General features: G+C 39.8%; 1 protein-coding gene across 3 annotated transcripts; it reads left to right on the forward strand.

Moving 5' to 3' along the window:
• Window positions 1-1,184: 1,184 nt before the first annotated feature.
• On the forward strand, window positions 1,185-4,138 carry LOC114774240 (E3 ubiquitin-protein ligase HECW1-like). Of its 3 annotated transcripts, XR_003744768.1 has the most exons (11): window positions 1,185-1,422; window positions 1,757-1,926; window positions 2,054-2,181; window positions 2,271-2,371; window positions 2,516-2,783; window positions 2,878-2,991; window positions 3,153-3,305; window positions 3,423-3,521; window positions 3,598-3,727; window positions 3,800-3,946; window positions 4,050-4,138. XR_003744768.1 is itself a non-coding variant. In XM_028966180.1 (10 exons), the coding sequence occupies exons 1-9, from the start codon at window positions 1,341-1,343 to the stop codon at window positions 3,710-3,712; spliced, it is 1,230 nt and encodes a 409-aa protein (XP_028822013.1). In that variant the 5' UTR covers window positions 1,185-1,340; the 3' UTR covers window positions 3,713-3,715; window positions 3,800-3,880. The 3 variants fall into 3 exon arrangements, 2 of the variants coding, with proteins under 2 accessions (XP_028822013.1, XP_028822012.1); XM_028966180.1 differs by lacking the exon at window positions 4,050-4,138 and having other exon boundaries at window positions 3,598-3,715; window positions 3,800-3,880; XM_028966179.1 differs by lacking the exon at window positions 4,050-4,138 and having other exon boundaries at window positions 3,598-3,822.
• Window positions 4,139-12,513: the final 8,375 nt, after the last annotated feature.

Raw genomic sequence — 12,513 nt, forward strand, 5'->3', positions numbered from 1 at the left:
GTATGTGCTCCATTCGGCAGTAATGGTTTTGTGGGGCGGAACCAACGTGACGGGGTCGGGTAGAGGGGGGAAGAGGAGAAGAGGTGCGCGAGTCCCCGCCAGTTTTTAAAAGTCCTGGAAACGGGAGCAGAGGAGCGATCTTATTATTCAGAAACCCCAACACACACACTTCTGTTTAATATTACAGCAACATCATAATATACATAAAATCGTGCACATACACGCACACCACACAAGGAAAAAGTAGTGTACATGCAAGCTTTTTATGTACACGTGCTAGTAAACGTGGTGTAGATGCACGTTTTTCTTGTTTTCTTGCCATCTCACACTTCATCGCCATAAATATAAACACTAGATGTCGCGTAAATACGACCGAGCCTTAAATAATTTAACAGAGAAGCGTTTTTTTTCATTCAATCTGCATATGAGTATTTTTTTTCATTCGAAATAAACCTAAACTAAACTCATACTGCAGAACAATTCAAATACAAACACCACAAAAAGACGAGAAATGTTCTCTGAAAGACCCTGGCAGTCTTCATGATAAACCATGTAGCCTTTACCATTCATGCATTAAAATGTACACATTCATACAGAGCAACAGGCATTTATATGGATTTGTAGAGAACTAAAGACAAGGAGCTGTACACAATATTTTTTTAGACAAGGAAAATACTTTATTTTTTATATAATTAATATGAAAGAAAAACAAAAAATAACTCTAGATAGGGCCGGTCAATACACAGAGGCATTTTGTATAGATTTGTCCAGAAGTGTAATATTTAGAGGTGACTACTAATGGGTGCAGATGGAGGAAAGATGTTCTGGTCTGTAACATGAATAACGTTCTATACGGAACACAATATTCCGTAACATACAAGATGATAAAATAAAATGTAATTAGTGAACCGTTCTGCCTTATTCCTTCGTTATTACAGCGGTACGCGGTGTAAAATCTCGCATTTTCGCCCGTACCGTCAGACCAGCGTGTTAGAATGAAGCTTGGAACCCCGTTCAAATATAGCGACGGTACTGACGCCTGCTGAGAGGCTGAATGCGGCATCTAGTGTATTTATATCTATGCTGTATATATATTAAATACATACTGTATATAAAGTGCCTGCTTATTTAGTTAAATAAATCAATCAGAATTCAGCGCCAGTGGTACAACGATATTGACCAATCAGAGATTAGGAGGTTTAACCAATCAGCGGTTAGCGTCTGACGTCACAGTGCATATAAAAGCGCGTTTCCTACCAGCTTTAAACATTCTGTGAGAGATTGCAGAAGAAAGAATTTGCTCAGTAGACAGAATAGTAGCAAATTTCCTGAGCAAGAAGATGAGAACCACAGAGAGAAGAACCGAGGGAAATTCCCCAAACATTCAGACTCCACCAAACCTCCTGAGTTTCACCCTGTCAGGTAGGACTCCACCCGACATTTTTTGTGTTAAAACGCTAAACTGCTTCGTGGAAAACGGCACAAACCCAAAGTGCAAGAGTTTCATTTAGAGGCATTCCTGGCTCGGTGTGTTATATTCTAGTTATAATCTGGCGATGAAATGAAATTTTATTCCACCGTTTCCTCTCCTCCTCCGCGTGGTGCTGAAACTGGAAGAATCCATCCTGCAGTTGTGTCTTGCTGACGGTTTCAGCTTGAACACTTGTGGTCTCTGGTTTGTTTTGCTGCTCAGATGTCTAGAGATGGAAGCTGTACAGGTGAAGTGTGTGTAAAACAATGAAATTCTGTTCCACAGACTTCCAGGCATTTGCGCTGAAGAGTGGTATGTTCTGGAAACCCAACACGTACCTGAAGATCGCTGTCCGGCCTTCCGGTGAACAAGACCCGCCTGCTTCCCACCATTACAGAGAAAGCAGGCGGACGGGCATCGTCTTCAACAACTGCAACCCAGTGTGGCACAGAGAGGTTGGAATTTTACTTCTGATTCTATCTGATTTTAATCTATGTACAAATCACATTGGATAAATTGCTTCTATAATATCAAACTACTGTGAAGCTGATTTTTTATCTCCTTGTGTTTGTACTTTTTCAGACATTAAATCTAGTCGCTCTGCCTTCTGATATTCTGGATATCAGAGTGAAGGACAAGTTCGCCATCTTCCCAAATCTTGGCCGGCTGTCCATTCCAGTGCAGGTTCTACTGGATATTGGCAGCATCGAGTAAAAACAATATTTCTACATCACACGAGGATTTTCAGTTCATTTTGTGCCGTTAGTAATTGGCTAATTACCTTTCTTTTTCTTTGCAGTGACAATGTGGTGGCTTACACTTTGGAGAGAACATCACCAACAGAACATGTGAGTGGTGAGCTCCAGTTCAGCTTTCTGCTCGAGTCCTCCAGCACTACAGGTTTGTCTTTCTTTTTGCAATAACTTTTTCTGTCCCCATCTTGTGTTTTTCAGTGTAATATTAGTTTAGTTTACAGAACATTTCTAGTTTACAGTGATGTTTAATCTGTAAGTGTTTGCTGAACAACTTTTTTTTTCTTAGAGGAAGAAGAAGAACTGCCCCAGTGCCCTGAGGGTCAGAAGCAGGAGGAGGAGAACCTTGGTGAAGGCTGTTCGTTGTACCTGAACAATGGTCCTTCACAGATTCATCTGCAGCAGGTTGAAGTGAATAATGTAGACGACAAGGTCCTGAACGTCCACCAGCCTAAGATACAGAGCTCTCCCCCCGTCAGCATAGAGAAGTTTAGACAGAAACGCTCGAATTTCTACAGAGATCTTCTGTGTAGAGGGTACGGCCAGGGCCGATATATATGGTAAGTCATATATGGAAGTAAGAGATGTAATGGTATGTTATGTAAAAGATCTTGAGCATGTATAACATGACCTCTGTCTTGATCACTTTTTAAGTGTAAACATTACACGAGAAGGCCTGCTAGAGAGTGCGTTCAAGAGAATCATGTATCTGTCTCCACCATTTCTAAGCAAGAGAAGGCTCTACGTCATGTTTAAGGGAGAGGCTGGGTAGGTAATACTTTTTTTTGGAGGCAGAATATAGAACATCAGACATTTATCTCATAGTAGCATGTGATCTCATGAAATTATATTTCTACTGATTGGAGATTTTTAAGCCATTTTTTTCTTTTATTTTTTATTGTACTGTTCTTGCTGTTTCTGCATTACAGTTTCTATCAAAATGCCATATCTCGGGAGTTCTTCTGCCAGCTGTCCAGGATGCTGTTCAACCCGAGCCATGGGTTGTTTGAATATGTCGGCAGCCACAACTACGCCGTACAAATCAGTCCCAACTGCCTTGCCAGGAAAAATCACCTGAAATGGTCAGGGCCTGATGTTCGGTTAAAACCGCAAATATATATATATCAAATGTTCTTAATCACATTTGCCAAAGAAATTGTTGTTTTAATGAACGGTGCTTTCTATGTGTCTGTGTTCAGGTTTCGGTTCTGTGGGCGTATCCTGGCTATGGCCATGATCCACAGGCATCTGCTGCCGGTCACCTTCACCCAGTCCTTCTACAAGGCCCTGCTCAAACAGTGAGTGGAAAACATTTCTTGCTGTTTTTGTAATAATTGATGTGAGGGAATATCTGTAAATATGTTCTTCTATTAGGCAACATGACCTCAGCGATGTAAAAGATGTAGATTTGGCGTACCACCAGAGTTTAAAGTGGATGATGGAAAATGACATCACCGATGTACTGGATTGTACCTTTACAGTCGCATAGAAGGTATTTGGTCAGGTAAGGATTTCACCGCTTTTTAGTGGAGGCAACCAGCATTTAGTGACATTTTTGTTTTGTGACATTGCGCAGGTCCTGGAACGTGAACTAAAGACAGGGGGTTCAAAGATCCTGGTCACTGAAATGAATAAAAAGGAATTTATTGACCTTGTGATTAAGCGGAAGTTGGAACGAGGACTGGTGGCGCAGACCAAAGCCGTGGTCAAGGGCTTCCATGAGGTATGTTGTCTTTATTTTCTGACTTTGGGAATTAGAATCCATTCACTTTACGGTGGTCATTCCAGAATTGCTGTATTCATACTCTGCTTCTGTCTTTATGCAGGTGTTGAACTAAAACAGGGTGAAGGTGTTCGATACACAAACTTTGCCCCTAATGATTTCTGGAAAGGAAATCGACGTGGACGACTGGAAGGCCAACACAGTGTACATTGGTGAGAGAACAGCACGGTCCCACACTGACTGAGCAGCACGTCTACAGAAAATCCACCATTAGCATTTAGCATTGTGATCAGTCTTTCCTTTTATCTTTGTCACTTTTTACGATTATCATTATTGTAATTGTAAAGTTCTGCTTCCAGCAAACTGATTTCTCTTCATTGATGCACTAATAGTGTCATCTTGTACCACCCATAGGATACAAATCCGGATCTCTAGCAATCAATGATTTCTGGGCTGCGGTGGACATGTTCAGTTAAGAACAGAGAAAGCAGCTGCTGAGATTTGTGACCGGCAGCTGCACTGTGCCCTACGAAGGATTTGCGGGACTCCGACCTAGAAAGTTCACCATCGCTAATAATGGCTTTCCTTACTATCAACAGCATCTTCCCACGTATGTTTACTCTTTCTATTGCATGAAATCATATATATTGAGAGTCTGAGTGACTAAATCATGTTTTAAATTCCGATCTGTCAGGGCTTGTGTCTGCTTCAACAAGCTTTTTCTACAAGAGTACCTAAGTGACACAGATATGTACAGGAACCTGCTCGTCGCTATTGAGACCTGCAACATCTTTGAGATGGCTTAAACAGCTACTTCTGGCTCCAAGCCGATCCAAGACACTTCGGGGGTACGCAGCCACACAATGTACATTAGTGTAGTAAAATAACTGAGCTGACATTGTGTCTTTTTTACATTTCTGTTGTATTATAGAGACCAGCGCTGTCAGTAGCATGTTTGACGCGATCATCTGTGCATCCCTGGTTTCAAGAGCATAATTGTGGCAAGTTTAACCTTCTTTGAGGTAAATCTGGCTGTATACTGCTTGGTGCAGAACATGTAATATCCCTCTTCATCTCATTAGTAATAATTCCATAGTAACATCAGTGATTAATCATTATTTGTCTCCGTTTTGTAATAAACCAAGTCCTGAAATTCTACTGTTGACCTTTTTGCTCTCTCTGTCTGAGCTGTCAGATGGAGGGAGGTGCCTGGAAGTTCTCTGGATCAGCACTGGTCCATATTTGCAGCTGCTATTATCTGAAACCAAGGATTCGATCATAAAGTATTATAGTGGCATATGCATTTTATAAATTAATAACAGTATTTTTTTCGAACAGGGCAGACCATCAGTGACCAGGAGCGTCCCATGAGGAGAGTTCCGGAGTCGATAGTGAAGAACCTGGCAGACCATGGAGATTCCGGCTAATTGTGTAGCAGTGTAACTTTTCCCATCTTTAAAAAATAAAATTTTGTTTAATTTGTTGTAATTATAAAGAACATTTTTGAGATCACTGCGATATTTTTCTGCGACAGAGGAAATTAATATGGGACACGAAAGTGAAAAACCTAATGTCCGCCTACAAAAATACATTTTTACATTTATTCAGCCATCTGAAATAGGCTTTAGAAATTAGAAGCCTCAAGCAATCTACAGTACAGCATCTTTGTGATGCCCTGCAGTGCTGCATACCACATACACACCGGATCATTGAAGGACTGATGATCTTGGAAAACTCAGACTTGTTTTCTTTATGTAGATTTTCTTTATGCATGTTATGAAGATATGCAATATGTATTAATTAGTACATGTTTAGTGACTGTATAAGTGGGGCTACGATTGGGACGATTACTTTGGAAATGTAAATGGTTAAAATGACAAGTTCCCCTATTTAAAATTTAACAGTACGGTAACTATTTCAATTACTGTAAAAACGAATGCTAATTATATTTAATGAAGTTGGTTAATTATAAATATATTAATTATAATTATATATAAATCTTCATGGGATGCTGGGGTACAGGGGTGCTATTCTATACATTTGTATAGTAGAATATTTGATTAATTTGGTATACAAGGTTGGTTAATTGATTAAAAAAACATTGGTTAAGCTACATAATACACTGCTATGCATTTCATTTATGACACATAAATAATAATAATAAAAATAAAACATTAACAATAATAACAGTAATAATATTACAGGAAGGGAAGTATCATTGTTCAAAGCCACAGCCACAATGATTGTTTGAGTAACTCTAATCTAAACAAGAGGTATATTAGTTACATAAAAATTGTTAATTAAAATCAACTAATAATGCCCGTCATTAATTCTTCCTTATTTGGTCCAAACTTGGATGGAACAGAGATATTCTGGGGAGCAGAATATCTGGGGAACATAAAAGTTGAGGGTAAAGATAAAAACCATTAAGAGTAAATAGGATAGTTATAATTATAAAACAGTTAAGAAAAAGTAAAAAGATCAAATCTGCCAGGTCAACCTGTGCTAAAAGCCAGTTTATACATAATACGTTTTTTAACAAAGATTTCAAATGCTCTAGAGTTAGTGCTGATCTAACATTCGAAGGGAGAATATTCGGTCGTAGAAAATTCTCTTCTAAAAAAATGGACAGAGCTCCAGTTAGAATACAAACAGTCTTTTTATGCAAATATGGACAATTACAGTAAACTAAATTGGCTTCACGCTCTGTTTTCTTCAATCACACATACTAAACCCAAACGTTTCCCTTTTCTTCCTTCTTAATACAGCTTCCTGCCTCAAAGAACACTGGGAAATACAGTTTAAACATACTTTACATTAACTTGTACATAAACTACAATCTCTACATTAACACAATCATGTGACTACATATCTGCTATTAATATAGACCATTTAAAGATTTAGATAGAAAGAGCAGAACTTGAAACTGGATCCTAGGAAGTGGCTGCATTTTAAACAGGTCAGACGTAGAGACTACTGTTCGAGGCCAAGATATAAAGAGATGTATAAGTGCTGCCAGCATTGCTGCAGAGGGGTTGAGGGTCAGAGATCAGACTGTACACCACAAACTGCATCTAATCAGTCTTCCCAGAAGGAAGCATCTTCTGTAGATGATGCTCAAGAAAGCCTGCAAACAGTTTGACTAATACATGGATTACAGTCCTGTGGTCTGATGAGACAACTTATTTGGTTCAGAAGGTATAATGTGTGGTGGCAACTAGGGCTGCATGCTATATCGAAAAATTATTGTGTTTGTGATATTAGTATCCGCGATATATGTATCACAAACAGTTTCGATAAATGAAATTTATGTTATGCTGCTTCCGAAATCACATACATTATACTATTGTGACGAGCCATCGCCGCGAGGTCAGGAAAGAAGAAATTGGCTTCATCATGTGGGCTTCGGAATAAAGCTTTTTATTGAACGGAAGCCAGAAGGTGGCGCTAACAGTCAATACCTACTCCTCCGGCTTCCACACAACAGTGAGGCGTCTCTTCTTCTCCTCCAGGCCTATACAACTACGTCCCGGTGTGCAGTTTCTCCCCTTGCACACACTACATTAAATCCCAATAACACACATTTCTTTGGGAAAAAAGTTAACTAAACAGCTAAGAACAGTCTAAATAGTTAATGCCTAAGTTCAGCCAAAACGTTGTTTGGAGGCTGACTTGAACACAGGAATGCATAGCTTCGCTAGCTTAGCCTAGCTTAGCTAAGGTTAAGACTTATAAAATGGGATTTTATAATGGCCAAATATATTCAAAACAATTGTCCAGCCTTACCTATGAAATGTAATCCCCCAGGATCTGGTTTGGAGCGTACAGCGGTTTGTACAGCACCAAGCAGCACAAGAGTTAGGCATTTTTATGCACGTCTCTCCATAGACATGTATATGCTTCACGCCACAGCAGAGCCTATCGCAATATGGCGGCAACATTGACGTACGTGTACCCATATGTCTATGTGAGTCACGAATCTGAGGTCTCCATTGAACCGAATCGAAAGTCATGTGACCAAACACGTAACATTTAAATCGCAACTTTTTGCGTTCATGTAATCACACAGACTGACATCGCGATTACGATTGCGATTAATCGTGCAGCAGTACTTTATTGTATGTGAAAAACACTATGCGAGGCGAGTAGTATGTCCGAATTCATAGTATTTGAAAAACAGTACACGAGAAGTATCCGGATGACCTACTTCTTCCAGCCGAATTCTGTAGTAGGCATTCGATGGATACTTCACTATCCCATAAGGCAGCGGGAGAGGTGGAGTCATATTCGAAACATGGCGGAAAACGGCTCTTTTAAATTACACTTGTGAGAAAATGCCCTCTGTTAAGGTAAAACATAACAATATCAACAGCGGATGTGGTAGGTCCGAATTCCATTCATACTACCCTCATTCATACTATATAGAACATACTGTTTTAAACGGAAAGCGCAGTACATACAAATTCAAATGTAGTACCTACTCAAGTAGTATGCGATTTCAGACGCAGAATTAATTTGTGTGCCAAGCATTTGTGTGTCCAAATTTGACCAATCAGATGGGCCCTTACTATCTTTATACCAACCTACCTAGAGTAATATAGATTAATCTAGATTAAAATGGCTCATTTGAATTCTGCCGAAGGCATTCAGAATATATGTGCTACCCAAATAATGACTAAAAGTAAGTCTTTGAGAACGGGCTTCTCAAGCCAGGTGGCGCATTAGACCAGGGGCTCATCTCCTGTTTCCAAAATGCATCACAAACTGCTTGAGAAAGCTGTTCTACTATGATAATTGGTGATGAAAATAAATTATGTTCAATAAGATGTACTTGTGTTTAGCAACTGTTTATTCAGTTAAATAGCTGCATCCATGTTACCACGTCACGTTTGATGACTCGTTCTTGCCCCCTACAGTGCAATTCGGCTAGGTATACATCCGCGCTAAAATATCAAGGTGAAAGTCATCATAGTGTAGCGGTTCTTCTTCTGCGTTGTGTAACTTTTTGATTTCGTTTCTTGAACCACAAATGATGAGCTGACACCCAAGAGATTTTCTGTGCAACGTGTATTCTGTACAAAAAGCAAGGTCGCGTCAGAACATCACGGGGATGTTCGCATCTTTCTGCACCTCTCTCTACAATATACAGTATTAAAAGAACATAAAAAAATATTCAGGAAAATAACACATATTCAAAATATTCCTAATATGTACATAAATTAAAATGAAAGAAATAGGCAAGGAAATATTTTGTTTAAAAGATTCTCTTGGTTTATATGTATGGCTACATATAAATAAAAAGTAATTTTTCAAAGCAATTCATATTGTGTTGGCAGGTCTATGGTAACAGCAAACCAGAAATTAGAATATCTGCTGAGGGTTTTAAGTCATTCATAATGTTTTGAAGTCTAAATATTTGCAACTTCCTTGACATATTGATTCTTTTAGCCTGAATTAGATTTAATTAGATCAGATGAATATATATTACCTGTTTATTTTAGAATGATCATTACATATGTAAATTATTTTTTTAAACAGCTAATAATAATAATAATACTTTAAGCATTTATCTAGGGAAATGTTATATCACAAAAAATATTGTTATCGCAATATTCAACAACAATATCGTATATCGCCCCAATATTATGAGGGGCCATTTAGGAAATATTTCAGACTTTTGTTACACAAACACATGTGAAACACACACACATTCACATATGAAACTGACAAGCATGCATTTATACTATTGAAAACTCACACACACATATGAAACACTCACACAGATACAGGTGAAAAAGGACGCATACACACAGATACAGGCGAAATGGACGCACACACATATGAAACGCTCGCACAGGTACAGGTGAAAAGGACTCTTATGTAACAAACAAAAATTAAACTTAAACTGTGTTAAAGGCCCATATATATATATATAGTAAAATGAATGTCATTGTGTCACAGCCAATACACCTCCAGCCCACCAGAGAGCACCAGACCAGCCGGGGAGACGGCGACCCGGAAGCGGAAATGAGAGCGGGCAGCATCTCCTCTGGGTTACCTGACTCTTATACTCGGTGCTGCCCGCTCTCTTTGAGTTGAATTCATTCCCAGAGACGCCAGCCTTATTTACCCACGCCCAGATGATTAGAATCCACGACCACAACCTTTGCCTGTCCCTGTCCTCGAGCCTTGCATTGGTTACGACGATCTCTGGACGGATTCTACATCGTGACCACGACCCTCACCTGCCATTGACATTGAGTTTGCCTGCCCCTGTTGCCAAGACGATCTCCCATGTTACCCCACCTTCCTGCCACCCCCGACGTCCTCCAGATTAGCCTCCTTCCCCGCTACCCCCCACGGAGCCCGAGTTCCCTCCCTGCCGCGCGTCCACGACTACACTCCCGTCCCAACTCACCTCCGGCCTCCCTCTCCCCAAACAAACATCTCCGGTCCTCCTCCCCAGCTCGTCCAGTGTCTACTCCCCATACAACAACTTGTCCCCCCGATCCAAGCATGCCTGCAAATGCGTCTCCGAACTCGTCCGGTGACACATTGTGATACACAGCAGCATAGCACACGGTGCACGCAGTGAAATGTGTCCTCTGCTTTTATCCATCACCCTTAGTGAGCCGTGGGCAGCCATGACAGGCGCCCGGGGAGCAGTGTGTGTGGGGACCTTGTCAGATCGGGATTCAACCTTCTGATTATGGGGCCGCTTCCTTAACCGCTAGGCCACCACTGGCCCTAAAAAACTCTGGTTTTTAATCTAAAAAAGTAATAATATAAAATATTAAATATTATTTTGGGGTAAATATATTATTTAGAGGAATAATAACGCAATGATCATGTAGCTCTTTTTCAGTTTTAGATTTTTACTCGCTGATAAAGTTATATTACAGCCTGGTAATTTCACTTTAAAAAACGACTTGATGTAAACAAATTTGTGGGATCAAGGGTTCAAAATTTGCACCGGTGCGTGTGGACAATCTATTCAGCGACTTTTCATAAAACGTTTCTGTTCTTCAAGAATTTTTATTTAATAATTTCCCAACTCCAACTCCCTCCTCTCACTTCCTCCTTCTCCGGCTCCACAACAATGAGCCTCGATTGGTGGCTGGAATGGTCCTTAAGTAGTTCTCTGTCCTGTGCGTTGATTGACTGCCAGTTGACGAGGGAATTGGTCTCCACCCAGCAGACAGCCTAAAAGAGAAACCCGCACAACACAGAGCACCCCAAGCCATTCTACGGCCTAAAGAACGTAACACTATGCAAATATTTTCCCAGAAATTGTACAATGGCTGGCAGTTCCAGAACATGTGGCCTAAAGTAGCTGGCCCTTGGTGACATTGTAGGCACTCCGAGCTGGTATTAGGAATCATTTTTGCTAGCTTATCTAATGAGTAGTGTTGACGATGTAGTACTTTAAACTGGATCAAACATTGTCTAATACAGACCGAGGAGGTATGAATAGCACTGTTGCCAGCTCTCATCCATAACTACAATGTTAAGATCCTGTTCCCATGCCACTTTAGTTTTCTCCCATGAGGGTGAATAAATGTTCTGGATCAGAGTATATAATTTTGATATATTGCCTCTCATAAAGGGGTCCAGAGCAAGAATTTCATCTGCAGCATTTTTAGCTGGTGAATCTAAAGCTCTAAAGTGTTTGCTCACAAAACTTCTAATCTGTAGGAATCTATAGAAATGAGATTTGATAATATTGTAACTTTTTCGCAATGTTTCGAATGTCATAAGCGTTCCCTCAGTGAAGAGGTCTTTGATAAAGATCAAGCCTTTGTTGTGCCAGGTTTGAAATGCTGCATCCGTTTGGGACGGTAAGAAAAGATGGTTATTCAAAAGGGGAGAAAATAAGCTTAGTTGCTTTATGCGAAAATGTTTCCTAAACTGGAGCCAAATCTTAAGTGAGTGTTTTACTACAGGATTAAGGAGGCGTGAGTATGACTGCATAGATATAGGAGCACTCATTAAGGAAATAGGACAAAAATCCAGTATATTAATTTACTTATGTTTGCTGCCCAATAGTAATACATGAAGTTTGGCAAACCCATACCACCTGCTGCTTTAGGTATTTCTAGGAAAATATTCCTCATCCGCGGGACAGATTTATTCCACACAAATGAAGAAATCAAAGAACCTAACTCCTTGAAGACAGACTTGGGTAGGAAAATAGGAATCATTTGGAATAAATACAGAAAGCGTGGTAGGACTACCATCTTAATGGTATTCACTCTTCCAGCCAAAGAAATGGGCAATGCAGACCATCGTGAGAAATCGTTTTTTGTACGCTCAATTAGTTATAAAAGGTCCTTATAAGAACAGGGGACATTAATTCCCAGATAGGTAAATTCCACAACCTGCTAAAATGGAAAGGAACTAAGGTCCAGTGACATTGATAACTGATTAACCTGCAAAATGGTGCTTTTAGAAAAATTCAATTCATAGCCTGAAATTAAACTATATGACCGTAATAGTTCCATGAGGACTGATATAGATTCTAAAGGGCTAGACAAATATATTAGAAGGTCACCTGCATAAAGTGACAC

The sequence above is a fragment of the Denticeps clupeoides genome, unplaced genomic scaffold, assembly GCF_900700375.1.
Source record: "Denticeps clupeoides unplaced genomic scaffold, fDenClu1.1, whole genome shotgun sequence".
Taxonomy (NCBI): Eukaryota; Metazoa; Chordata; class Actinopteri; order Clupeiformes; family Denticipitidae; genus Denticeps; species Denticeps clupeoides.